General features: G+C 49.3%; 1 protein-coding gene across 4 annotated transcripts; it reads right to left on the minus strand.

Annotated features, from left to right (window-relative positions):
• Window positions 1-4,279: 4,279 nt before the first annotated feature.
• Window positions 4,280-27,552, minus strand: HORMAD2 (HORMA domain containing 2). Of its 4 annotated transcripts, none has more exons than XM_027908158.1 (14): window positions 27,493-27,552; window positions 26,285-26,343; window positions 24,838-24,922; window positions 23,899-24,076; window positions 22,999-23,062; window positions 21,979-22,015; window positions 20,704-20,724; window positions 19,994-20,020; window positions 18,625-18,692; window positions 15,486-15,637; window positions 14,714-14,967; window positions 14,450-14,558; window positions 13,356-13,420; window positions 4,280-4,614 (listed from the first exon to the last, which is right to left on the minus strand). In XM_027908158.1, the coding sequence occupies exons 3-14, from the start codon at window positions 24,880-24,882 to the stop codon at window positions 4,498-4,500; spliced, it is 1,137 nt and encodes a 378-aa protein (XP_027763959.1). In that variant the 5' UTR covers window positions 24,883-24,922; window positions 26,285-26,343; window positions 27,493-27,552; the 3' UTR covers window positions 4,280-4,497. The 4 variants fall into 4 exon arrangements, with proteins under 4 accessions (XP_027763959.1, XP_027763961.1, XP_027763962.1 ...); XM_027908160.1 differs by having other exon boundaries at window positions 23,899-24,043; window positions 27,493-27,551; XM_027908161.1 differs by lacking the exon at window positions 26,285-26,343 and having other exon boundaries at window positions 23,899-24,043; window positions 27,493-27,540.
• Between the last annotated feature and the right edge of the window lie 52 nt (window positions 27,553-27,604).

A 27,604-nucleotide genomic window follows, 5' to 3' on the forward strand; every position in this document is an offset into this window, starting at 1 on the left:
GCTCCTGAAGTGGCTCCTGCCCCAGAGGCCAGGGCTCTCTAGGTGGGGGAGGAGTGGGAGCGAGGGATCCTTCCCCAAACCACTGAACTCCCCCATAGCGAGGCCTCCCACATCCCAGCGCTGTTCCTCACCCACAGGGACATGCAGCTTCCATTTACTGGCTGGGCTGAACTTTGAAGGAAAAGTGTTCAGGGACAAAAGGCGACTGTGCCCCCGGCTCTCCTGCCGAGGCCCCACCTGCTCGCGCTGACATTCAGGGAGCTGAGGCTGGCAGAGCCTTGGGCACATTCTCGCCAACTCCAAATGCCACTTTGTTTTCTAGAGACACCATTTTCCTGTGTTTTAGACAGTCTTACCCTCTGTTACTGAAAAAAAGGTCTGTGTGTGATTCAAGGTCAATTTACTGCACAAAGGACTTGGTTTCCTGTTATCAAGCCCAGACTTTCATCAGAGTAAACATCCCCTCGCTGCACGTCCTGTGGAGAAACACAAGTAGCATGAACACAATATATCATGACATGCTTGGAAAAGAAACCAGTGCCTTGTATTTGACAACCACATCCCTCTTCTCCCCCTGGGGTTTGCTCAAAGCCCTCCAGGGCGGGTCTGGGGGCTTTCCTTGGCAGCCACGGCCCCTGAACCATCCCTGAAGGATGTTATGTCATGGAATCATGGAATGGTCTGGGTTGGAAGGGACCTTCAAGCCCATTTCATTCCACCTCCTGCCATGGGCAGGGACACCTTCCACTAGATGAGGTTGCTCCAAGTTTACCCAACTTGGCCTTGGACGCTTCCGGGGATGGGAGTGTTGAATCCACTGACCACAGCCAGAGTATTTTCATTCCTACTTTTCTAGTGTAAAACCAACTCCACAGGGAGGTATTGACACCACCAGCCAATCGATCATGCCTCGGAACAGGAGGTCACTGATGCCGAGGGAAACGCCAAACAGGCATGTCTGGCACACAGATATCCAGGGTGGCATTTCCTATGGAAAACTCCTGTGAGCCTTCGGAACCTCAGCCTCCGCTCAAAGGAAAGATCCATGTGCCAAGCAGGCTTAAATTAGCCTTGGAAAACTGATTATGGAAAATGTGCCAGCTCAGATGCAAATCCCTCTTACTTTACCTCGTGATGACAACAGAAGCCTGGTGAAATTTTACTCATCCATTAACAGAGGAGACTTTGCCCGGCGACACACGTGGGTGGGATTCCAGCAGGGTGACATTATGCTTTTGGCACGAGGACCTTGGCCCCCCCAAGCATGGCAGCCCTGTGGCATGACAAAGGCAGGCCACAGCCACATACTTTACCTGCTGACTCAAGAGGAAGAATGCAGAACCTACAAAAATTAGAGTCCCAGTCAAAATCCCGAGATGGTAATCTCACGGAACAGCCCCTCAGGTAAAAGATTTATGATTAGAATTACACTCAGGAAAGCACTGGCTGATTTCTAATCACCTTTAGAACAAGGTATAGCCAAGGCATTTCACTGGTATCGCTTCCAAAATCCACTGGAGGGGAAAAAAATGATCACTCAGCTCACTGGGACAGTTTTAGAGTGATTTTTGTTTCACCACCATGGATAGAGGCCCCTCCACGCTCCACTGGAATCAATGACAAAACTCTCCTGTTTTAAGCAGGAAATCATCTTTATTTCTTCTGCTCCTGTGTCTTGTTTCGTTTCTCCTCTCTGCCGTCCTTCCAAAACCGAAACAGCAGCAGCAATCAGATCAGATGACTTCCTAGATCACACGCAGCACTGGAAATCCCAAAAGAATCCTCTGTTTTCAGGTGAAAAACAAATGTTGACACCTGTCCATCCGCTTCCCGAGCAGCACCAGGGGCTGAGGTTATTTTCTTGTCGAGGACAGTGCATTTAAGGATGTGGTTGAGACGATGCGTTTTCCGTTTGACTTCAGTTTGACTTTCAGTTTGAAGCAGAGAGAGCTGTTCTTGTTAAACGCCATCCCAGAAACAAGGAAGGATTTCCAGAAGCATGGCCGGTCTGCCTGTGGCTTGGCAGGTCGGGGATATCCACATCAAAGCTATCAAAGAGCCCGTGGGCGCGATAAACGAGAACGGCTTCCCCTTCTTCGCCGATTTTCTGAAAAACCCCGCAGAGCATTCACTTTTCCCTTCAAGAATGTTCCCAATATTCTGGGTTTTTAAGCGGTTCCTAATCTTAATTGCTGTTGGGATCTTCGGGTGATCAAAGGCAGGGTGGCTGGGGTTCTTTGTGTTACTCACATTAGGGCCGGGATCACATATTCATTTATTTGGGTTGAAGAGGTACCAGTCTCCTTTCACTGCACGCACACAATTACTGTAAGCATGCAGGGGACTTGCCAAATGATGCATGAGGGGAGGAGGAGAATCTTTGAAGAAAATTGTTCAAACGTAATTTAGTTCACTAATTGGCAAGGGACCGTTACTAACGAATTGCTTCTGTTTTATGTCAGGAGTGAATCAGGTTGATGATGTGTAACATACATTAAGTCAGTTAATGAGTATTAACTAGAAATGCGACTGAAACACAAGAAAAAGGGTTTTTTCACCTTTAGCCAGCCAAGCAGAATCGCTAATAAATAAAAGGATATGTGTGAGTGACTTAGATGATTCCAATCTGCAGTGGAAAGACTTTTCTTAGAATCTGATGGTAACCACAAGTTTGTGGGAAACAAAATCAGATGCTTACTGCTGCAGTTCATCACCACTTACTTAATTTCTAACCAAGCCTGAAATAAAAATGACGAAAAGTCATTACCGTAAAATACCTGATTAGAACCCAGTGTGAGGTGTGACAATGAGCCCTGGCCATGGCTGTGGGACCAGGGCACCGTGTGGGCCACTGAGCCATGCGCTCACCTTGTGGGGGCTGTGTGTGCTCTGACACAGACACCTCGCTGTGCTTTCACTGGGGGCAGGACACTTGGCATCTCCCAGTCCGCACCGGGCAGGTTCCAGGGCCCCAAGCCTTGGGTCATGTGTAGAGCAGGAGGACAGCCTTGCTGGAGCAGCTGAGATCCCAGCCACGTTTGCCTGTCCCCATGCAGGATGCCATGGCACCCTGGCCTGGGGTGCAGGCAGGACTCGGGGTGCAGGGATGTGGCAGCAGAGCCAGCGGTGCCAGGGCAGAACCGGGAGGTGACGGCAGGCCCGGAGCTGTCCCGTGCAGAGCAGGGGTCACTCGTGGGTGTGCAGCCCTGAGAGCAAACATTGTCACAAAGCCCGGGCACAAGGAAGGCTTCTGGCTCGCTCTGGCATGTGAACAAACTGGCTTATTAGGCCACAGGTGCAAAAGTGAGAGTGCGGGAGGGAAAGTGAGGATAAAATGGAAAATTCCCGTCTTCTGCAGGTTTTGTGAAACAGGCACCAGCCCACGGAAACTGCCAGGCACTGCTGGGGGCTCAGGGATTGGCAGGGCGTCTGCCTGCCGTGGGCTGAGGGGAGACACCTGTGGGATCCGGATCACAATCCATCCCTTGGCTACCTGGAGGAGGGCAGCAGAAATCTCAGCGGGCTCAGTCTGGGCATTATCTCTGCTCAGTCAGCCAGGGCCTGCTGGCCTTTCACCTCAGTCTGACCAAGCAGAGCAAGAGCAGAAGGGAGATCTGTCAATCCCAGGTCCTGGTAGCTTTAGGCATGGAAAGAGCCCTCATGTCTGAGGGCCTGAGTGCTGCCCCAGCAGAGGACATCACCATGTTAATGGTGACAGGGAATGTGGTGTGCCAAATGATGGCCCTGGTGGCCAAAGACCCTCACTCAGATGCCCTGGACACTTGTCCCATACCTGTCAGGTGTTCTTACCTTTATTTGCAGCCATAGAGGACCTTTATGAAGTTGGTTTTAAAAGGGGTGTATTGCACCACAATTAATGTCACCCTCGGACATGGTGGGCTGCTGGTTCAGAAATGAGCTGATAATCCAGCCACGGCAACACTACTTGCAGAGTCAGAGAAAAACCATCCAGCACCAGCAGAAAATGTGTAGAGATTAGTTTATCTCTTTACTCAATATAGATAACACCCCTTCTTTGAAATAAAAATCTATGCTCCGGAAACAGCAGATAGGATGGAGTTAAGCACAATCTAGTGGATCATGAGACTTGGTGCTCTCTGGCACTGACACCTCAGAGTTCATCTTGAAACAGTGCCATTAAACCTGAGGGACAGAGTGGCACAGGACACTCCAGCCCCAGAGCAGGGAATTGAGCCAGGGAGGGGTGGGAGGTGTGAGGAAAGGAGGCAGAAAGAAGCACACAGACACCACTTGCAGGGAATTATAAATCCTCAACTTTAGAATATCAAACAAGGGCTGGTGGTTGACAAGGTCATGACAATTATGGGGCTTGTTGTCTCCCTGCAATCCAGAGTTTTCATGAGACAACATTCACAAATACACAGGGGCTGTGGAAGGGTTAAACTCTGTGAGAAGGAGAGGTCTGTACCAGTCAGATGACAGTGCAAACTCACACCTTCCAAAATGGATTCTGTGTCAGAATGAACATAATTTCCTGCTGTTCAGAGGCAGCTTCTCTGGTTCACTGACCTTCCTTTTCTTCTCGGGTCCTGTTACCTCTTCCTGGCTAAAGGCAAGGTTCAGGAGGTTTATCTGCAAGAACCATCAGAAACAGGGATCACTCTCACGGAGCAGGCTCCTGCCACATGAGTCAAAAAAGTACAGCTTCCAAAACTGCCATGTGTGTGCCTGGATCCTCTTGGCTCGGTCCCGTGTGATCCTGTTCTCCAGAAAAGCAATTAGGCAAGGAATCAGAACTGGAGGACTGGATGGAACTGGTGGGACTGTGAGAGTTGTGCAAGCAACAGGTTCAGCTTCAGGCACAGGGAATGGGTTTGGTGGCACATGAACAGCACCCATCTTCTCACTGCCAGCAGAAAACAGCAGCAGCAAGGAGGTCTTTGAGGAATACAATAGCTGATAGGCTTTCCCACCAACCTCAGGTAATCAGAACATGTGGAAAAGGAGGGGGCACTCGGGTCAAATTTGTGGTCACAGCCTGTAAGGAGGAGACACACAGTCCCTCTGTACCTCAGGGAATTCAGCACGAGCTGGTCGATCTCAGCCTTTCAAACTACCTGTGAGTTTGTGAAAAATAACTAAACCAAGCAAGCTTTTTCCCAGAAGGCTTAACTTCCCTCTAGAAAGACACAAACCTCCCCCAACAATCTTCTGAGCCTACAAACCAAGAGGTTAAAAACCATAGATAAGTCTATGTGAGAATATAAATGAGTCAATGGAACAGGCACTTCAGACAGACCACAGGGAGATGGACAGCCAGGACGACAGCTGAAGTGCTGGCTGTGCCAGGGGACAAACTCACTTATCCTCCTTATCATGTCACATATTTGCATTTTTACAATAATAATCCGGAGCTGCTGAGAGCGACGTGTGTTGTTGCCCACCCAGAAGGGACGAAGCACAGTCTGGCAATGTGACCTCTCCCACTGGAGCTGAGCTGAAGGGACACACCACAGCACACAGCTTTGCCTCCAAAACAAAGTTCACTTGGATGACAGCGAGGTGAACGGAGAGGGGAAGGAGTGCTGACCGAATTCCTGCTCCGGAGCAGGAGTACCTCCCTCCGGTGTCCCTGCAAAACAGGAGGGATCCTGAAACCGAAGCAGGGCAAGCACAAGGAGTTAAGGAAGGCTGTTCCAGGATGAATCGTGGGGATGAGCACAAGGTCTCCAGATTACAAGCTGTGGTCATTATAGAATTCCCCGCTCACGTCACCAGGGCTTGCTTTCTTCCTGACCTTGGGCTGAGGCTTCGGCAATCTCTGCATAGCAATGGGCTCTCTAATGTGTGAAACAGCTCTGATTAGGGACTTTGAACCAACCCCCCTTCACCTCTCTAGCCTGTTTCAAATTGTTTTTCTTCCCCTCTTCCCTCCTCTTCACCATGAGCAACACAATATTGCTTAATGCGAAAAGTGCAGTTTCCTTTCCCTAAAAACACGGAAAACAAGGATGTGCCAAGTGGGCTGGGCAGGTTCTCCCTCATCCTGCACACTCAGGCTGACAGAGCTCCCAATGCTGCCCAGGGACAGAGTGATGAGTGGGTTTGTGCTGCAGCTCAAACCTGATATCCAGCTGCTCCAAAGGGCATTTTTAAGCAGCTATTTAACTCCCCCTCCCTGGCATGGTTTTAACCTGCCTGCTTCCTTTTTTTTTTTTGAAGGAAAGGGCCCAGAGGAGGAAATCCAAAGCCTCTGCAGTGCTGGCACAGCTGCAGGGTTTGTCCCTGTCCTGCTGGCCACACAACAAAGCAGGGTGGTGATTCCCAGTCTCCCGGCCCCAATAACCTGGATGAGGCAGCTCTCCTTCTATTTTAGCCTAAACAGCATTAACCAGAGCTGCTGCTTTTATTTCCTCTATGGAGGAACGGATCTTCCCTAGCCCAGACAGCTCCTCCATGAAGATCTGACCCCTCTTCCTCCTGAATGTTCTGCAAGGATGGGATACTCCTGAGGCCACGAGCAGCTGCTCACACTCCAACTCTGCCCAGTTTTCCTGCCCCTGACCACAGGCACCTCACAGGAACCTGTGAGGAGCAGTGAAAACATCCATGGAAGCCATCGAGGGCTCTAGACAAGCACTGTTCATCTACTGAGTGAATCAGATGTCAACAGGGAGAGGTATTTCACCAAACACAACATGCCCTGGCCTGTCCCTGCCCAGCTACAAGTTCATGGAGGAACTCAGAGCCAGGAACAGACCCCAAGTCCAACTCCAGCTCCCATCCTTAACCAAACACTCCAGCTTCTCAGTCAGAAACAGCTCTCTAAATGGGATTAAGTCAGATTCTGTGCATGTTTATTTGACTTGAACCAGTAAGTAAACCTCTTCAATGGTGTGGTGAGAAGCAGGAAATCCCTCCCATTGACTAAACACACAATCAAAGCCTCCAGAAGTTCATTAATTCTAATTTTTCCCATGCACTGGGATGCTTGAGTCGAATAACCAATGGCAGAGCCTGCGCTGTGGGAAGGCTGCTCTTCCTCTTACACAAGCCCAGCTCCAGGGATGAGCCAGTTGCAGTGAAAGCAGGCAGGACAAGGTGCAGGCTCGCCCTGCACAGGCACCACGCTGACAGGTGGGACAAGTCCAGATCAAGTAGCAAAGGCAGGAACAGATCCACGACCTCCCGACTCCGAGACCCAGGAGGAGTTCAGGGTCTGGGTCACACCACGAACACGCAGTGGCTCTGACTCTCCTGTGTTGCAGCACTGAAGTACGTGTAAAAAAGTAACACTTTGCGGCAGGGATTTTTCTGTAGAACTGCAGCTCACTTGTGAATCACACAAGTGTTACTAATTTCTGGCAGAGAGCTCGGGACAGCTGCGCGTTGTCTGGAGGAGATATCGGGCTAAAAATAGATTAGGCTTAGATTAAAGCCTTCCCAAGGCAGACTGGTGGACCAAACAGCATGAGCAGACCACAGCCACACTGCTATTCTTAGACAGACACAATCAGGACCCAGTTTTGTGCTCTGCAGTTTGCAATCCCCAGTGTCCCCAAGTATTCCAGTCGAAAATTCCCAGCATAAATCGAGGCAAATTTACAGCTCTCCTGACGTGGTTTTTGCTTCCCAGGGCATCCTTGTGCAGAGCAGCTAAAATTGCCCAAGAGCACTGGGCTGTGTCCCTCTTTGTCCCCGGCCTGCCCCATGCTGAGGTTTGGCACTTGGCAAATTTTCTGCCCTCAGAAATGTTCCCTTTGTCTGGGACACGGAGGGTTTTGTTTGGTACCTTGTAACTCTCCCGACAAATTCAGAAGCACACTGATGTCAAAAGAAGTGCAGTTCCATCGAGCAAGCTGGAAGAATAAGGACTGAGATACAAGACTGAACTGCTGAGAAAAGGCAGAGTGACCCTCAGGTGTGAGGGCAGCACACAGTTTGTGCAGGGGACTCTCATCAGAATGAGATTGACCCAGTGCCTGAGGCATCCTGTGATTGCAACTGCAGCTACCGCTGACTCAACAGCACAGCAAACTCCTGCCACTTCCAGAAATCAAGCCAGTGACTCTTTAAATTGGTCCCCTGAGACCTGAGGCATGGGCTGGTGAGGGCAGTAACTCCTGCCTGCTCACTGACAGCTCCATGATCCCCAAACACAGCGAAAATCAAAGTTCTCAGGACACATCACAGTGTCAGTGAAAGGACAACAGGAGATGGACACAAACTGACTCACAGAATCGTGGAATCACAGACTGGTCTGGGTTGGAAGGGACATTAAAAGCTCATCCAGTTCCACCCCCCTGCCATGGGCAGGGACACCTTCCAGTAGCCCAGGTTGCTCCAAGTCCCATCCAATCTGGCTGTGGACACTTCCAGGGAAATACAAGGAGTTCCATTCAAACATAAGGACAAACTTGTTATTTTTTTTACCATGAGTGCAACCAAAGACTGGCACAAGTTGTCTAGGGAGGTTGTGGAGCCTCCATCCCTGGAGTGGACAAGGCCCTGAGAGCCCCGTTCCCCTCCCCTGCTTCGGGCAGGTTGGTTGGACACTCCAGCCTCCGGTTCCCCTCCCGACCCCGCTGGCTCCACAGAGGCGGATCTGTGGGCTCAGCACAGGGCTCCATCTCTTTGTCTCACAGCCCCTCTGCACCTTGTGTTTCTTGTAGCTTTTAAAGGATTAATGAATGGATTTTCCCAGAGTATATATATTAAAAAAAATGTTTAAAAAATACCTGCTGAAAGACTAAATTATCACTATCTCTCCTACTGATCTATTGCAGGGCACTCGATCACACTGTACTCTTCCATGATGGGCATTCAGTTTGCTGGATCACAGTCCAATCCACTTCCCAAACCCTGTACGATTCCAGCGTTGGAATTCTCCACTGAGGAGGAGAAAAGGCCATGGACACTCCTTTTGCCTACTAGGCTGCTACCCAACAGTCCCTCCTGGGATATTAGATCTGCCCAACCTTAATTGATGTGGATTTCTCCAGAGGGTCTGGTTGCTAGCATGACTTTATGGAATGGCAGCCAGCATGGAAGCACCACGTCCTCCCAGGGATGTCCCCGGGGGAGCTGTCAGGGAATCTGAGGGCACAAGGGTTAAATCTCCCCGGATCTGCGGGCTGATGGGCCTCACCTCTGCACTCAGAGATCACCAGGAAACTGTTTCCTGCCCACTAGACAGGGATAACTCATGGAAGGGATGAATGGCCCCAAGATACAGCTGAGGATCTGACGTGAACTGAGAGAAGCCAGGAATTTCCTGACCTCCCTGTCTCACTCCTCCCAGAATGGCCTGAGCTCACAGGAAGGAGAGGCAAGCTCATCTCTGAATCTTTCTCTCTTCATTGCCTGGGTCTGTGTAGCTTCAGCTGGTTTGGAGGAGAAAATGTTCTGGGAACTTCTCATCAGATACAGCTCTTGATGGACAGTTAGAGATAAACCTTGCTGTTTTTTTTTTTTTTTTTCTTTTCTGCAAAAGTTCAAGATAATGACATTGCCACAGAAAAATGCTTTGCTATTGCTGTGCACATGGCAGGTCTCACCCTTCGACTGCCTCCTGTCATGGCACTTCTGGACGTGCTTTGCTTGGGAAAAATCAGACAACAAAGATCTTGGTCTCCGAGCTGTTGTTTGCAATCGAACCCACTTGTGCTGACCTTCACTTCCAGCCACAAGCTATGGAGGACATTGCAGCTCAGCAAGGCACAGGAATCCTGGAATGGGTTGGGTGGGAAGGGATCTTAAAGCTCATCTCCTTCCACCCCCCCTGCCATGGGCAGGGACACCTTCCACTGGCCCAGATTGCTCCAAGCCCCGTCCAACCTGGCCTTGGACACTTCCAGGGATCCAGGGGCAGCCACAGCTTCTCTGGGCAACCTGGGCCAGGGCCTGCCCACCCTCACAGCCAACAAGTCCTTCCCAATATCCCATCCAACCCTGCCCTCTGACAGTGGGAAGCCATTTTCCCTTGTCCTGTCCCTCCTTCCCTTGTCCCAAACCCCTCTCCAGCTCTCCTGGAGCCCCTCTAGGCACTGGAAGGGGTTTTCAGGTCTCCAACAGGGTAACCACGGCCCTGGGCACCCACAGGATACTGATCCCTGGCAAACACAACAGGTATTACTGTGTCATCCACGAAACTCTGTTTCCATGCTGGCTTCCATCACTGCCACAGTCCCTTGGAGAAAGGGGCCATGGCCAGGTAGCCAAGGAGCAGCAGCTGGAGGCCAGACAGACTGTCCTCTGAGGGCTAAACCAGCCCTGATTTACAACTCTTAGGTATGAATGCCTCCCCAGACATCCCAGTGCAGACAGCTCCCGTTAGCAGAGCTGATCCACATGGCAGGAGCAGGGCTCCAGCAGGCAGAGAATTCCCGAGCACACCCCCGAGCACTGATCCCAACCGCTCTGTCCACACAGTGCCAAGTGTCAGCACGTTCCTCGTGTCCCACAGCAGTCTACAAGCACAGCCAGTGTAGCAGCAGGAGCAGTGTCTGGTGGTGGCTGATGAAGCCAGAAACTTGGGAGGCAGAGCTGCCTTGTGCTGCGCTGATCCAGCCACACCATTCCCAGCCCCGGCGCGGGGCGATCCAAGGCTCTCTGCACGGCTGCCTCGCTGTGCTCCAAGGACCACCCCAGAACTTCAGCCCACAGCTTCCTGATGGGAGATAAAAGCCTGCAGAGGCGTTCACATGGTCAGATTTTACTCATCTTCTAGTTCTGTTTCCTTCCAAACTCATTCCACTGCAGCATGTTTGCTTACATGAAGACAAAACTGACCAAAACCAATTTTCAGGAGAAGAACATTAAAGGATTCACAAGAAGATAAAGGAGTTTGCTGAAGAACTCAAGAAGTTATTCCAAGTCAGTGCAGGACCTCACTCTCATCAGCAGATTTCTGCAAGTTAAACCAACAGGCAGCAATTCCCTATTTCCCCCAACTCTTCCCAACTCCCAGAATTCCAGTGAAAAATAGGAAGATGCACAAACATAACACAAACTGGGGACAAACCCTTGGCTGATGCAATCACTCCTGAAGCCAGCAGAGGTGGGCTAATTTACATGCTGGTGTCTAACTCCGGATGATTAAGCACAGAGATGCTCTGCTGGAAAAGGGCAATCTCTCATTTGATCCCCGGGATCATCAATCATGAGATTGCAGATAACAAGCCAGTGGAGTACATGGAAATTTTTTCCCAATCTGCAAAGCCCTTGTCAGAGACTCTCCGTGGCCATTCCCAAAGTGCAGTTCCAGCTCTCACTGGGCAGGAAGAGCTGCTCCTCCTTTGGCAGATCCGCATCCTCCGCCTCTCCCATGCCGATTAGATAAAAATAAGCCTTTAATACTTTCATTCCTGGTTTTCCCGAGGAGCTATAGGTCAGGAAGATAGTGACCAATAAACTCGATTCCAACGGCACAGTTTTTATTTTCGGTAACCAAGGAATCAGAAGGATTCACTCCAGATGAAGGGCAGAAATGTGCTCGCCCACATTTCCAGAGGCAACTTGTGACTGTGGGTAACGGTTTCGAACTCAGAACTTCTCGAATGCCAAGTCCTTGAGCAGACAGCTATTTCTGGGACACTCCAAATTGTTCTGGTGAGTTCAGAAAATTCTGGTATTCACACCCCAACCCAACAACTGGCAAACAGTGTCTGGGTAGCAACAAGGTGTTCACACTGGCAGCCCAAAGGTCTGTTCCACCCCATCATACCTGTACTTGACCCTGTCAGATAACACCTAACTCAGACTTCCCATCCACCCAAGCTTCTCCTCATTTTTTAAGACAAACTTCACTCATCAGCTTGGCTTCCTGATTCAAGTGGAATACACAATGGTCATTTGTTTTAACCACTTCCTTCAGAAAAGAAGGGAAAGTCCCTCTCATATGGAAAAGAGTGTCAAATTTTTATTAGCAGAGGTTTTGCAGTGACGATTCTAACTCCTGCCTTGACTTTGTTTTTCCCTAAAGCCAGTGAAATATTAGCCAGTTTCAGAGTAATGAGGGTTTAAAAATAGTATCAAAGAATACATTAAGAAAACCCTCTCCCACGCAGAATCTACCGGGCAGAGGGCTTGGGATTATTTTTTTTTTTTTAAGTCTTTGGAAGCATATGATGGATAAAGTGATCCTTGCATTTTTCAGCAACTAATGTTGTTTCCACCACCTTCAGACACTCTCACTCCTGCTACCGAATTTTAATGAAATTCACATGCTGAGAGTGAGAGAGAGAGAAGTGTCTGGTGCTCTGCTTACCATCGTGACAGCCCCAAAAGAAGGTCAGAGCATGAATCAGTGGGACAACCATGAGCTACAAACAAAAAAGGCTCCTGTTTTCACACAGACGACAGAATAAACAATGATGAGAAGGAAACCGGAGGATGTGACACGAAAAAAAAAATGTGGTTAAAGTTTGAAAAATACCAGCCTAGGCACAGAAGTTCATTTCTAAGATCCAGAGTCAAGGCAAATACCTCGCAGATGCCTTTAGAATGACACGGTGAGTGCAGTCTGCAGTTGTTGTCTGGGTTAGACACCCCGGGATTCTTTTCAACAGAGGCGGGGAAAATTTTAGTAGCAATTTCCTACTCTCGTTAACTTACCCTGTAAAGATGCAGTTTCTGACCATTCAAGCTCACATGATTCTCAACTAATTTGAATGGGAGAAGGATCAAGTGGCAAGGCTGGTGGTATTCAGAGATTTGCCCTGTCAGTGAGAAAACCTCTGCACATGCCCATGAACTGGGGCTCTGACCGTGACTCAGGGTTTGGCCTGGGCAGCCCTCAGGATGGGATTAACTTCACATCACTTGTCTAAGATGACATGTCTGGTCTACCCCAGTTCTTTGGGTTGCCCCAACAACAACCAAAAGAGAGATCAGTACCCCCAGGGGATAATTCTTCCTATCCCAGAGAGGCAGCCAAAAAGGGATAGGATTCAGTAAGTACCTGTGAGTCACAGGTAGAGACAGTCTGGAAGCACGAGAGGAGAGGTGAAGACCATGTAGGGCAACAGACAAACCTAAAACAGGGTGGTGATTTCAGACCCTTCACCCAAACCCCCACACAGGTAAAACAGCGTGGCTGGGATGGTGACAGGTTTAGTCTGTGTTGTAATTCACAGGTGCCAACTCCGGGGAACAGAACCCATTTCTGCTCCTGGATGTGTGAAATAAGCTGATCATGGAAAGCTTCTTCCCAGTTCATGCTCATATCCCTCTGGCCCAATACTCTGTAGCCTCCATGTATATTGTGATCCTGCACATTAAATCCACTAATGTTGGTGAATCTTGTGCCATCCTTGATGACACAATGATCCCTGGCACTGAATTCCACCTTGGAACCACCAAAGTTTCCTCACCTGCTGGGATGCCCTTGAGCAAGGCATCCTGCCTGTCTCCTTTATTCCTGCCCTCTTCTTCCTGCCTGCAATCCAAACAGCAAAGTAAAATAAGCTTCGAAGAGTTTAACAAACAAAACAAAACAAAACAATCCAGAAGTCTGACTAAACGACTAGGGAAAAATCCCATGAAACTGTGTAACTTTTGCTCCCAGGAACTGCCAGCACTGGCAGTTTATTCCCAGAGAGGTGTCCGAATTCCGTGCCATCTGAACATCAGCTTGCAGCAGCTTTATCACTCAAACTATACTTTAACCTGGTTTCTAAGAAAACAAAGCTTATGTTTGCACATGCCCTAAGTGTGAGGGGTGGGGGAAAGGAGGGGAGATCTCCTTGGGTACTAATTATTAACCTTTTAGAAGGTTTCAATAAAATTTAGGGGGGGGTGCTTCAAAGCGCCCCAGTTTCATGAGAACAGGCAACTGTCAGAGCAGGAGGATCCTGCTAATACCCCCAGAGTGACAAAGGTGGCAGGATGAGTAGTTATGAGTCGTTGGAGAACCTGCAGGAGGAAGACCTGCAGAGGTGACTCCACAGGCTGAGGAGCTGCTTTATCCTTCTGCCGGGCGATCCCAGGAATGCTATTTACCATTCTGTCACTAGATGGTATTGTTCCACAGGCTATATCCCACAGCCTCAAAGGTCAAACACAGCGTGGTATAGCAGAGCCTGGGATACTCGAAGGGAGAGAGAAGAGGCTTTTCTTTCGTGTATTTTCATGTGTGGAAGTTATTAGCAAAAAATCATACTGTAACAGCTAAAGAGCTCTGGCGAACATGGAGATAATGTAACACAGTTTTGATCATCTGGGCATTTCCTCCATATCTGAAAGAAACTGCTGAGATAAAGAGGTGGAAAGATACTGATACAAAATTAAATGTTTCTGTTAACAACCCAAGGATATACAAGACCTTCAGTACAGCTCAGGCTGATCTGGCACAAAATGCAAACAAACACAGTTTATCCATTTCAACGTGAGTGAGAAAACCTAAATATTATGCTGGGATACAGTCAGGAGCATGTTTCAAAACTGAGTTTCAAAACTGAACATTTACCTGCATCTTGAAGGCAAAAAGAAGATGCTTCCATTTTCCTGCCTGGGTGGGTGTCATTTTTGTTCCCTTCCTGCTCACTTGAATCTACTCTGACAGGGAGAGGGTGATTCTGTAAAGCAAGTGATGTGTTGTCTTAATAGCATAATCTAAAAAATATGGCCAGGTGGTGAATCCATTAACCCCACAATGTTTCTTTCAAGGAGGGTTTTGCTAAATAAAGATTCCCATTCTTGCAGTGGGAACCAAACAGAGCTATTTCCATACCTTGGTGCTCCCCTCCTCTTCCTCCTCCTCGCAGTCTAATCCTTGGTGGGAGATCTCAGTAGGGCCTCTCTTCTGGATCAGCTTGCTGTGAGCCTTCCTCATCCTCTTCTTCTCAGTTGTCACTCTCACTTTCATGAGGTGGAAGTCAGTGGAGACTGACCCCAGTTTCAGGCTGACGGGATCCCCCCCAAACAACAGGTCACCAGGGCTGGCATCTTCCTTAAAGCCAGGGGGCTGGTAATCTTTGGGAGTGACTGCACAGGGAGAGGGAACCCACTGGGGTCAGAGAAACCGAGTTCCAGCTCTCCTAAATCTGATTCAGAAAGAACAAGTGTGAACCAGCCTCGAGTAACATCGACTACTTAAAATATTCTGGGGTTTTTTTTTAGGAGGAAGGGAGAGAATGCAGAGGGGAAAATGAGCTGAGAGAATGTTATTGGGGAGCTCAGAGAAAGAATGACTTTAGGATGGTGAGATACCATTAAAGTGCTCAGTTTCTGGAGCAGAACCTGGTCCTTAAAAAAACAACCTCCCCCAGCAAAACCCCAGGCAAGAAGGATGTCTTCCTTTCACACTGCATGGCTGCACTTCTCCCATGGACACCTTTCCTAAAAAGCATCTGCCATCCCCGTGCCTCAGAAAGGTTTACTGTGTTACACCATTTCTCACTGTTATCAGCCAACAGCTCCCATCTCAACTTTCGATGCTTCAGTTGCTTTACAGGGCTTGTTTCTTACAGGAACTGATGGGAGGGGAATTTTCCCCCACCTACCATCGTTGTAGTAGAGGAGTTTCATGGTGAGGGTGATGTCATTGGGCAGTGGCCCCAGGTTCTGCATGAGCAGGTAGAGCTTACGGAGCAGGAGCCTGCTGGCCTGTTTGATGTCCTCGCTGCACAGCCCAGTCACAAACTCCCTGTGGTTGCTACAACCAGAAGAAGAATAACAGATTTGTTATCTTCAGTCATGAATATTCACGATCTGATTACACATACAGAGCACCCACTGAGTGGTCTGAAACCACCAGTGACAAAGCTACAATGTCTTTATGTCATTTCCAGATAAACAGGGAAGTGAAACAGGCTCCAGGGATGGGGTGGCATCCTCAGAACACCCGCTCTGGACTCAAAGGCTTGGCATTTACATTTGAACAGACTTTGGAGCCGGGGCAACAGACCCCATTATACAAATGCCATGAGTCACTTGTTTGAACATGATTAAATTGGATCAAAGGCCCATAAAACAAGTGCCTTTCACCTAAGCAATTTCAGGAATGAGAGGAATGAGCCGAGAATCCCATCTAAAGCCGATTCATCACAGGGACTATTTTCAAGCCCATTCTGCAGTTTGAAGAGAGGGGACTCGCATGTTCTCCCCCAATTCCATGCAAGAGAAATGAGCTCAGAAGCACATTTTTCAGCAGTGACGAAAGGGCATTCCTCTCCCCTCCTTCCCCCACCCAAATGTCAGCTGGCAGGGCTAAGCAAGCAGTCTAGACTGAGACCCACGGGTGACACGAGTGGGATGAATCGCGCTCCGGAGGAGTTTGTTTCTCTTGACTGCAGAGGTAGATGAGATGAGCAGCTTTACACGGCCCAGATGAATCACTGTGTGACTAAGGGACCTGAACTTCCCGAACTTTCAATGAGAGGGGGCCCTAAAAATGCGTGGTTCCTTCATTACATCTTTGGGAAAGACCCCTGACACGGGTGGGTGGCCCCATGTGGATGGTCCCGAAGGCAATCACCCCAAACTGCTTCCAAAGGAGGAGAGCAGAGGGCTGAATGTGACTGAACCACGGCAAAGAACAGCTTCATTAGGACAGATTCCCCCTTCCAGCTGAAGCTCCTTGGCTTGTCATGAAAACATAGTGGCTTGACTTCCCAGAGTATGGAATCACAGGATCATTTAGGTTGGAAAAGGCCTCTAAGATCCTCGAGTCAAACTGCTGACAGGTGCAGGGGATGGTTTGGCAGACTCCAAGCTGCCAACAGCAAAACTCTGCGGTGTCAGATGTGCACTGTGGTCTTAGATTAAATCCTGTATGGTCAGAAATGGGCAGCAAAGCAAGAGGGAAACGCTGGCAGCGCCTTGGGTGGAATATCCATCACCTTTACAAGCTGTGGGATTAGCAGATCAGAAATGGCAAGGGGAAAGATCGTAAGAAAAAAAGAAACGAGACTTCCATAGGAATTAACAGGTCAAGGCTGATTCAACATGGGAATAACACTGTGAATTTGATGCAGGAGTGTGTCAAAAAGCAGAAGGAACTGAACCTTGGAAAGACTGGGATCTATGGCAAGGAATTCCTCTAAAATGCATCTAAAATAAGGCAAAGACCATTTAGGAGAAAATTTCCCCTTATCCCTCAGATGTGATGATGCAAACCCACAAAACATCCCTCCTGGAATCACTAACTCCAAGTTTGCACATGACAACAACCACTGCAGGTGTAAAAGGCAGTGTTATCAGCCAGCGGAGCTGACAGCAAAGATGACACAATTCCCTGGTCTGTGCCAGAACATCTGATTACCATGGACTGCAGGGACATGCAGGAGCCTGCCAGGGCACTGCCAGTCCCTGAGGAAACACAGCAGAGCCCAGGAATCCGGTGCCCTGGGCTCTGGAGCCTCAGAGCACACACAAACATAACCCCAAGATTGCCTGGCCAGCAAGATGGGCTCCAAGGGATGCCAAGCTCCATCTGGGAACTGTCCTTATCTCTGGGAACTAATGAGGAAGGCTGATTAAAACCCCAAAATTACTCAAGGGCCATCTATTATCTCTCAAGTCCCAAATCTCCTCTTCCCCTCAGAGTAGTGAGGACAATGGACAGCAGCTTCACAGCAGAAACACAGGGCACTGCCAGCAGATAATTCCACAGATAACCACACTCAGATAATTCAGATTCTGCCAACAGAAGATCATCTTGCCTTATACCAGAAATTATTTGGATGTGTTTTGAGAGAGAGCAGCTAAAGGCAGACTCCAGGAGTGCTGTGGAGGAGCTTCCTGAGGAGCACACAAGACAGCAGAGCTCTCTTGCTGTACAGGCAGGTTTCCAGGCCCAAAGATTTCAAAAATGGCATCGGCAGAACAAACTGAAAACAGGTCAATTTTTTTTTTTTTCTTTTTTTTTTTGCTTTGGTTGCAGCCAACAGCCTTTGATAGTATTTATTTGAAACTCCACGGGATTATGGCCTACTAAGCACAGCTTTAAATATCTAACAGAGAGTGCCCAAAAGAGGCAAAAAGCTGCTGCTTCCTGCCACGCGTTTTGCACCAGCAACTCAGGCATCGTAAGCGAAAGTTCTCTCGGGTCACCCACGCAGGGCTGCTCAGGCAGAACACATGTATGCAAATATCCAAGGGAAAAAACCCTGGGTGCAGGATCCTGGGGAAAGGGATCAAACCTTTTGAAAGCACGAGGCTGTGAGGTGAAAGTGGAAGAATCAGTTGAGACGGCAGCAAGCTCAGGAACTGTGCTGGTTCCTGCATCACCCCCCCTGATGAGGAACCGCTGCTACCACCTGTCCTGAGCTCAGCTCGGGTGCCCTTCGAGGGCCTCATGATGCTACATAACCTCATTTTTGACTCATCCTCCCAGTAGGTGAACATTTTCAGCTCTGAGGGTATTTACAGCTGCTCAGCAGCTTGGACATGCTCAAACCACAGAATCACAGGATGGCTTGGGTTGGAAGGGACCTTAAACCTCAGCTCCTTCCACCCCCTGCCACGGGCAGGGTCAGCTTCCCCTAGCCCAGGTAGCTCCAAGTTTATCCAACCTGGCCTTGGACACTTCCAGGGATCCAGGGGCAGCCAGAGTTTGTCTGGGCAATCATAAAGTGCAGCTTCTTAATGCTTCATAACCAGTTTTCAATGTGACCCTGAGAAAGCAACCCACACCTTTACCTGCTGATGTCCATCTGTGGCACATTCTTCTTATACTTGAATTTGAATTGATAGAGTTCAGTCACCACCTAGAGAGGGAACAGGAGAGGGGAAAAGCAAAAATGGGTCACTTTGGGCAACAAGCGTAAAGATGTGTCCTGAGCTTGGCAGAGTCCTTTCACACTCCCTGCCAGAGCACAGCATTAACTCAGTGACATGATGACAGCTTCAACTCCATTATTGCCTGCACGGGCTTGGGCAAATTTTCTAAACAACCACAGCTCACCTAGCACTGAAAGGATCACAACAAAATTACAAACTTCCTGCTTCCTCCTTCCACTTCCTCCGTGGGCCTGACTGCCCAGCCTCAGTCTCTAGCGAGGCTCCAGGGCCAGCCAGCCCTCCCTTGGTAAGGAAAACTGGGAGCTGCAGGGGTGATCAGTGCCCTAAGGAAGCCTGGCCCAGTGCTCTGTAGGGAGACAAAGGTCTGGAGGACTCTTCCCACAAGGAAATTCAAACAATATTGCATGGGAAACAGTTGCCGAATTTCACCGGTCTCAGAGTTTTTTACTGAGGGAGGTAAAAAAACAAAATGATTTTCCATTTAAAAGGATTAAAGAATAAAACAATTAGGAAGAACGGATAGCTTCCCCCCCCCGGAGAAAGGATCTATTGTAGACCAATTCCATGCCTATAATTCACTTTTCCCAGAGACAATGAGGTTGATTAGTAGGAGCTCAGCTGTGCCCTTAAATCTGAGCCTTCCTTACAAATCCCAGCCTTGGCACAACTAAACTCCTGTCCCCAGATGCTGAGGTGACACACAGCAGAACTGGAACCAGGTTCAGGTGCAAAGAGGCTACAGCTGTTCTCTGATCTCCAGCATGGAATCAGACCCTCACTAGGGATCCCAGCCCCAGTCTGTATCCCCAAGACATGTAACAAAACAGAAACACAACAGGGAGCACCAAAAGGACGAGGACAGGCACTACACAACACATCCATCCAGGTTTGAAGGGATTCCTGACTTCTGTCCTGCACGACAACACAGCTCTTTTCACCGGGGCCGTTAAAAAGGCGATTTGTAAATTAATTATTTTGAACTTCCCATTTTTTCTCTTCGGGAAACTAAACCAAAAGTGCAAACATGGCCATTAGTTGCCTGCTGACACCCCTGCCTGAGGCCCTGGTGGGCCCACAGCCTGGTGCCTGGTGTTTGATCCCAGTCCAGCTCACTGGGCTGGCACTCTGGAGCGAAGGCACAGGGACAGAAATGGGGTCACCGAGCAGCTCCGTCAGGGTGGAACTTCAGCCACGACTCCACTCTGAATACAGATGTACTCACCCATGGCTGCAGTGGCCTCAGAGATTAATTAAGGCTCTTTCTTACCTCCGGTTCCTTGGGATTGGTGTAAATCTGTTACAAGAAAGCACAGTGAGGGCATTCTCCCCGGGACAACTTGAACCAGTGACTAACAAAGATATTTTCAGTTTGTGGCAGGGACTGGACTATCTTTAGCGTGGGATCAGAGAAAGGAATGGCTGAGAAACAGCTCTCCTCTATCAGCAGGCAGTACTTACCACTTCAAAGACAGGTAGAAGACACTCATGTGCAATTGTGGAGGAATGAGGTTAATTCCCATTCCAGCCCTCACAGGGAACTCCTGACTGAGGTTTAACTGCTCAGATGATGCAGAGAGCAGATGCAGAGCAAAGCTCCTGGAGCTTTACAGAGGGCCAGGGCTGATGGCTGCCTGGGAGCCACCAGTGTGTGGTTTGTCCAGGATCACATTAATAAGGACACTTCTGCAGGGGGAAATGAAGAGGAGCTTCCATCATAGGAATCACATGGAAGTGCTTCTCAGAGTCTAAGGATGCATGTGAGGCCTCAGTCAGGAGCGTGACATGCTGAGAAAAACATCCCCACGCAGCCTTGAACTTCACATTTACCACATTTGATAAAGGTCCTAGCTCTATTAAAAATCACAAACATTCTGGCTGCTCCTTAAAAAAGGCACAAATGGTTTGACACAACCTTGACTCCGTATCTCTGTCAAGCAGGGGAGGGGAAAGAAAACCACTTTGTATTCATTTACTTACTGCAAGGACAGCGACGTGGAGCTGAGGAGGGAAAGGCAAAACAAAACACAGAATCAAAATGTAACCTCAGTGGGCAAGGAAAAGCAAGACCTATCAAAGCTAACTGCCTACACAGGGCGAAGGAATAGATAGATACACTCAAACGAGGAGTTAAAACCCGTTCTGCAGATTCTTCCCAGCACGGCATCAGCAACACCTAGTGGCCAGTCAGTCTGGCTTTACTTGCAGTTTCCCAAGAAAACAGCTCCGTGCTCAGCCTGCTCCCATGGGGCTCCTTCTAAACAAATCCCCAAAGGCTGTGCTGATTTAAAACCCTGTTCCAAGAGCACCCATCCCCACTGAAGACTAATATTTGCTCTCCTCTACAAAACTCCCCAGAGGTATTTATGCTACAGCAAGGAAGTGGACATGGGACTGCCTTGAAAACAATCTTAAAATACGCATTAAATCCTCGGGTTTTCCCTAATCCTTGTCAAACAACAACTACTTCATGTCTCTCATAAATAGCAAAGGACCTCCTAGAGCTGTCAGCAAGCACTACACTGTGATTCACAACATTGTGAATTATCCCGTGCACACTGACAGTTGTACTGACGTCTGAGAGCCCATCAGATCATCAGTGCCACAACCACCAGCACTCCATCTGATCTGGAGGAGCTGTGCTGATGAGCACTGCTGACAGAGATGACAGCAGCTGGTGCTTTTCCCCGTGCAGGGCAGTTTTTACGTGAGAATCAGCAGGGAATATGATTTCTTGCTACTGGTTTTGTCCTGGAACCAGTCACACACCTCACTCAATGAATTACTTTCCCAAAAAAAGGAGTAAATTCTGAGCCCAAGAGAAAAGCCAGGAGGGTTTGGGAGGATGAGCAGAAGGGGAAAGGAGATGAAGGGAAGTAAAAGCACAGAACCTCTCTCAAGAAAACAGGGCAGGAGATCAGGATCTCAGCTCTGCCTGGCAGTGCCTCTATCAGACATTAGGGAACACAGATGTAGAGCACAGAGCTGAGGGAAATCCACTGCAGGCTGCAGATGAGTCCCCACACCATGGGCAGATGAGCCTAGAGAGCAACAGTGGTCAATATTTGGGCTCAAGGCATAAAATCCCAAATCTCACACTCAGGGCAGCGTCTCCCCCCTGTCCCAAGGCCATAAGGGTGTGTTGTGTGCATGAGGGATTGTAACAGAAACGCAGCAGAAATGGAAAGATAGTTTTGTCCATACTTTTTCTGAAGAAATAGGAAACTCTAGTAAAAAATGTGAAGAAAAACTTACATACTGCTTCTCCAAAGCATCAAAACAACCTTGAATCCTGCCAGGGAAAAAACATGTTAATACTAACCAGCAGTATTTATCTCCTGATCTGTAAACACACGCTCATTAGATACGGGTTAAAGGGCATTTTTTTCTGGAACTAGGACAACACAACTAACAACATTTGGGGCTTGTACAGTCCTTTTCAGGTCAGCCCCGAAGGCACTGTCCTTCCTTCTGCATTTGTGCATTGTTTATACTCCTGGGGTATCATCCTGTCAGCCCAGAGCCCACTTGAATCCTGACAAAGACAAGGGTTGGAGGCCCAAGGCTGGCTCTGAGTGGCTCCCTGCTCAGTGCTCTGCTCCAGCTCCCCACCCAGAGCTCTGATGGCTCTTTTCCCATCAGCCTTGCACAGAGCTCGGCTGAATGTGAACACGTCTGGTCTTGTAAATCTTTGTTATCTGATGCATAGTTTACAACAATGGATTTTCTCAAAGCTGTAAATATTATTTGAAGTAGCAATAGCCAGATATTTGCTCTTGGAGTCAAAGGATGTGCAGCGAGGTATCTCCTTAGCACATCAAAGTCAGTTTTTCTGCTTGCTGGGAACGTGCCAACTCTTGAACACATCCTGAAGAAAAGCTGTGGGGTACTTAGGGAGAAAAAAACTCTGCACATACTGACAAACAAGTGCAAGAATCCCTATCAAAGTGAAACCAGAAAAGACTAAACAACAACAGGATTGATCTCATGACTGTCTTTACCCTCTCTCTGTACCTCCGCTGCTGCGTGTGCTCTGGGGCCTGACCATGACCTCACTGCAGCCAACACTTCCACAGACCTTGAACTCACATGATGTGGGTCAGCTAATTCCGTCCTGCTTACGCAGGGCCAGCACCCCCGCAGCGCTGGGAGCTCCCCTGGCACCGGCAGCGCTACCGGGCACCGTCTTGTCCAATTCAGGAAGAAGAAGAATGCAGGGGCAGATGTCTCCCTGCTCAGCACAATCTTGTCTTGGTTTCACTGTTACTCACTTACCACTTGACTATCTGCAATGATCCCAGACAGCTTTTATCTTCTCGCAGAATTTTTAGACACAGGTCTGCGAAACCAGATTTAGCACACAGTTACAACGCTTATCACAGCTCCTGGGCAAACACTGAAACTAAGCCAGTCACCTCCCCCCCCTGTTTTGGATAAAATGCTTTATCTGGAGGTCCTTCCTGAGCGGAAATGCTGGGTTTCCACCGAGTCCCAGGTGGGCTGACACAAGCTCATTGCTGCGTTTGCAAATGTCAGAGCTTTCCTCAGCTCTGAGGGCTCTCCCGGAAGAAGAGCTGAAGTTACAGCTCAATTTCAAAACACCAGCAGCTCCATCCTCTCCTCCCTCCTCTTCTCCGCTCCATCCTATCCCTCCATTCCCTAACAACACCTTCCCTTCTGCACTCAGACTCCATCAACATCCGTATGAGGTAAATGACTGTGCTCAGAGTAAACTGCTTCTGTCAAGATTTCCCACACAGCTCCTTCTACTGTTTCCAGGCACTCAAGATGGAAAACGCACTTTCAGTCTCACAAAAGAACTTCAGTGTGAACCCTGAAGGCTCAAAAATCCAATGGAAAATAAAACACAATAATCAGAGTAATTTCTTTCAAATTCTGATTTTTAAGTCACTCTCCTGTGTCACTCACTCATAGGGCTGGCAGTGCCAAGGAATGACTACAAACTAAGAGGAACACTGACAGAAAAGCCAGGAGTTGCAGGTTGTCTTCCATGCTCTCTATCAGGAGCACTGTCTCCACCCAGACTTGAGAAGGCCCGTGGCCAACTCCCTAACAAACTGAACTCAGACCTGTGCAGCCAGGAGCCAGCACATAAAGCAGATTCCAGCTAAAAGACAGTGAGCAGAAATAAGAATTCAGCACAAAGAGTGTCACCATCCAAGCAGCGGGTTCCGTAGGAGCTCTCTGGGAACAGCCCCCTCATGTAGGTGATACAGGACACGGAGATGGCCAGGAGCCTCTTCACCAGCACCAGAGACTGCTGCTCCGTGGTGATGGCATCAGGGAACAGCACTGCTTCCTGCAACAGGAGGGCAAGGCCAAAAGAGCACCACTGTAGTGAAAACAGGCACTATATTTAGAAACAACTCACAGTAGGTGGAAAGACGGTAACTTAAAAATGTAATTTTAACATTTCTCTGGTCTTTAAGCTGCGCAGGGAAGAATCGTGTCTAAGGTGGGTGGGATTAAATGTTTTTAGGGTAGTGATCAACAGATCATTGTTCAGGTGCAGCCTGCACTGGTTGGGCATGCCCTCCCCTTTACCACATTCTCATCCCTTCCACTCCACCAACACTGGCACTCACCAGACAACCACCCCTAAAAAAAGTGCATGGCTGTAACTGCAGAGTCACCCCAGTGCCAGGGCTGGTGTGGCACTCAGGGCTGTACCAAAAACTGCTGCCACAACTGTCTGCCTCCGACAGCAGCCCGAGCTGCCAGCGCTGCACACCCCCAGGTTTCAGAGTGATTTTAACTCCGAGCTGTAAACAGCACATGGCTGCACCTGGAGCTACTGTAAATGCACACTGTGCGATGTCAACATGAACAATGCAGCGGACACTACACTAAATTAAGTTCTTTTATTAGTTTATTGCTGTTCTTCCTCCTAATAAAGCTCGGTGCACACCTAATGAGCCTACATTTATTGAGTCAAACCACAGCAGAGCCCCACGCTGTTTCTCACTGAATTGGAAATAATCCAACTAAGAACAGTGCAGACAGCAGAAAGTGTTCCCACCTCCCTCCACAGGCACAGGCGTGCCAGGTCCCAAAATGAGAGCTAAGGTTGTCATCATAATTTAAGGGTTTTACCTTAGAGGATTTTTTCTTTTGCCTGACTAGCTGCTGAGTAGCCATCCTGTATTTCAAAGACCTGCCTTCCACTTGTAGCTAAACCCTGAAAAATAAAGAAGACATGAGACACCTGGAAAAAAACAGTTATTGCTGTTTCTCCTGTTTCTTAAACGGAGATTGTTCAGGTTGTTCAGGTCTGAAAGCTAACTGCCAGCCAGGACAGCTAAAGCAGAGCAAGCCAAGGATACTCCATGGCACTGAGCCTGCAGAGCACGAAAACTCCCCGTTCACTGGCAAACGATCGATAGTGCTTGAAATTCAGGGCCACAACTGCACTTGGTGTCAGTCACTTCAAAATGCACTTCTCATATTCCAAACCACAAATGTTAATTCCTACAACCATTAAAAACTGCAAAGGGGGAATGTGAAAGAACTGGAGGTCTGCCAACAGTAGGTAATATTTCAGCAAGGGTAAGCAGGAAACGCACTAACATCAGTGTTGGCCGGAATAAAGGAATGATTCTTCTGGGACACCTTGAAAGGAGAAAAAAAAAAGGGAAAAAAAAAAAACAAACCAGCCAGAGAGAAGTCCAAATTGTTTCAGTGAAAGCCTGTTAGACAAGCCTGGATTGAAGAGAAAAATATTCTTTTTACAGGAATGGGGAGCTGATTGATACAGGCAATAATGTGGACATTCCACATTTCGCACTTGGGTGAGGTGCTTGATTTAGCACCACCTGACACCCTGATTAAAAACTTCCATTAGCTGGAATTAACAAGGCACACGTTTACTGGCTTGAAAAATGACTCGCTGGGAGATCTCTACATCTCGTTACTAACAGGGGATGTTAATGGCATGAAACACCACCAACAGGTCGCCCGAGTCCACAGCCAGTTGATATTCCCAGTAACAATTAAAGTAACAGCACAAACACGGTGGGCTGATTCAAATCCTGACCTAATGCAGCCAGCAGCAGGATTTTATTAACTCAGCTGATCCAACCCTGTTCTGCACTTGTACCTTTTGTGCTTTTTTTTCCATGGAAGCCTCATTTCCATTTTTTGGCAGTCATTAAGACATGTTGATTGGAACATGGTGACAGCTTTTATGCTAAATTTAGCGCTTCATTTAGTAATGAGGACAGATTACGGCTATAAAAGTATATTTAAACAAATACACACCTGCAAAATTTTTAATGTGTTAAATATTTTAGCAAAGTAGCTTTTTTTTACTCAAGCACTGCAAGCAGGACTGGAATGCAATCAAGGCAGACAAAGGTATTATTACAATGTGAGGTTATTAGCTAAATAAAGCTGATTTAAGTGAAACAAAGAGATAAGAAAACACGTTTTCTAAACCATACCACACTTATACTGATTTAATGTGGAGGAAACACCACCTAGACTGAGATGATCCACTCTGGCCTGGCTGTTTAGGTACAAGACTTCAGCATCAGTGTCTTACCTGGGCTGGAGGGGACAGAAGGTGCCCTGGAACTCCAATGCTCAACCACTCCGCAGCCACTTTATCATCAAATATCAGGAAATAAGTATTAAATGGGAAAAACCAACCCTCATCCTCAGGAAACCCCCCGTCCTCGCGGGACTTTGCCCCCTCAGCCCTGCCCCTCGTGCCCGATATTGGAGATGTGAGGCACTGCAGCCCCTAAAGGATGCCATGGCTCCCAACATAGGGTTCAAAGTCTCTTTTGGGGGGTGTCTCTGAGGGTTTTTTTGAGTGGCCGGGCCCCACACGGGACCAGGTCCTGCCCCTCACACGGCAGCACCTGCCACCACCATGAGGCACTGGGGGTCCCCCTGAGGCACCCCTGAGGTGCTGGGGGTCCCCCTGCAGCACAGGGCAGGGAGCAAAGAGGCGGGGGGGCTGAAGTGCAGGAGACCCTGGAGACACTGAGGGACCCCTGAGGTGCTGAGGGACCCTTAAACACTGAGGAGTGGAAGGCCAGTGACTCCCCTGAGGTGCCAGGGCCCCTCTGAAGAGCAGCGGGAAGACCTAGAGGCAGAGGAGGGTCCCCCTGAGGCATTTGGGGTCCCTCTGAGGTGCTGGGAGCCCTGTGTGGACCCCATGAGGGGCGGGAGCCACGTGCTGGAGGTGCAGGCTGTCCCTGAGGCACTGAGAGACCCTTGAGGCACAGAGGAAACCCCAGAGACAAAGGAAAGTCCCCCTGAGACACCTGGGGTCCCCCTGAGGTGCTGGGGAGCCCTGTGAGGAGTGGAGGGACTCCCTGAGCTGCCCGAGGGGGGTGTTCCCCGAGGCGCGGGAGCCCCTCAGACGCTGGGGCTCCCCTGGGGGGGCACCCCTGAGGGACCCCCGGGACACTGAGGGACGCCTGAGGCGCGGGGGCTTCCTCTGAGGCACGGGGGCAACCCCAGAGGCAGACGAGTGTCCCCCTGGGGCATCTGAGGTCCCCATGAGGCGTTGGGGACCCCTCTGAGGAGCGGAGGCACCCCCTGAAGCGCGGGAGGTTCTCCTGAGGCGTGGGAGCTCATGAGGCGCGGGAGGTTCTCCTGAGGCGCGGGAGTTCATGAGGTGCTGAGGGACCCCTGAGGCGCGGGAGGTTCCCCTGAGGCGCGGGGGGTCCCTTGAAGTGCTGGGGGTCCCCCTGAGGCTCGCCCTCCGCCTCCCCCGGTCTGGCCGGGCGGTTCCCGTACCTTCTCCGCCCTGCCCGGCTCCCCTGGCTGCCCTCCGGCGGTGCCGCCACCCCTGCGGGCCCGGGCGGTGCTGGGGGCGGGCAGGGGCGGCCCCGCCGTGAGGCGGAGCCCT

Source organism: Empidonax traillii, unplaced genomic scaffold, assembly GCF_003031625.1.
Source record: "Empidonax traillii isolate 1590-97213 ecotype Southwest subspecies unplaced genomic scaffold, ASM303162v1 scaffold1633:size116118, whole genome shotgun sequence".
NCBI classification, from domain to species: domain Eukaryota; kingdom Metazoa; phylum Chordata; class Aves; order Passeriformes; family Tyrannidae; genus Empidonax; species Empidonax traillii.

Bases quoted from the DNA above. Each gene is read 5' to 3' on its own strand.
- HORMAD2 (XM_027908158.1), bottom strand. From the start codon at position 24,882: ATGGCTACTCAGCAGCTAGTCAGGCAAAAGAAAAAATCCTCTAAG. The intron at 24,077-24,837 runs GTAAAACCCTTA...TTTTCACTACAG, and splicing joins AAAAGAAAAAATCCTCTAAG to TGGTGCTCTTTTGGCCTTGC. The intron at 4,615-13,355 runs GTGAGGAAACTT...TGGTTCTTGCAG, and splicing joins GCTCAAGGGCATCCCAGCAG to ATAAACCTCCTGAACCTTGC.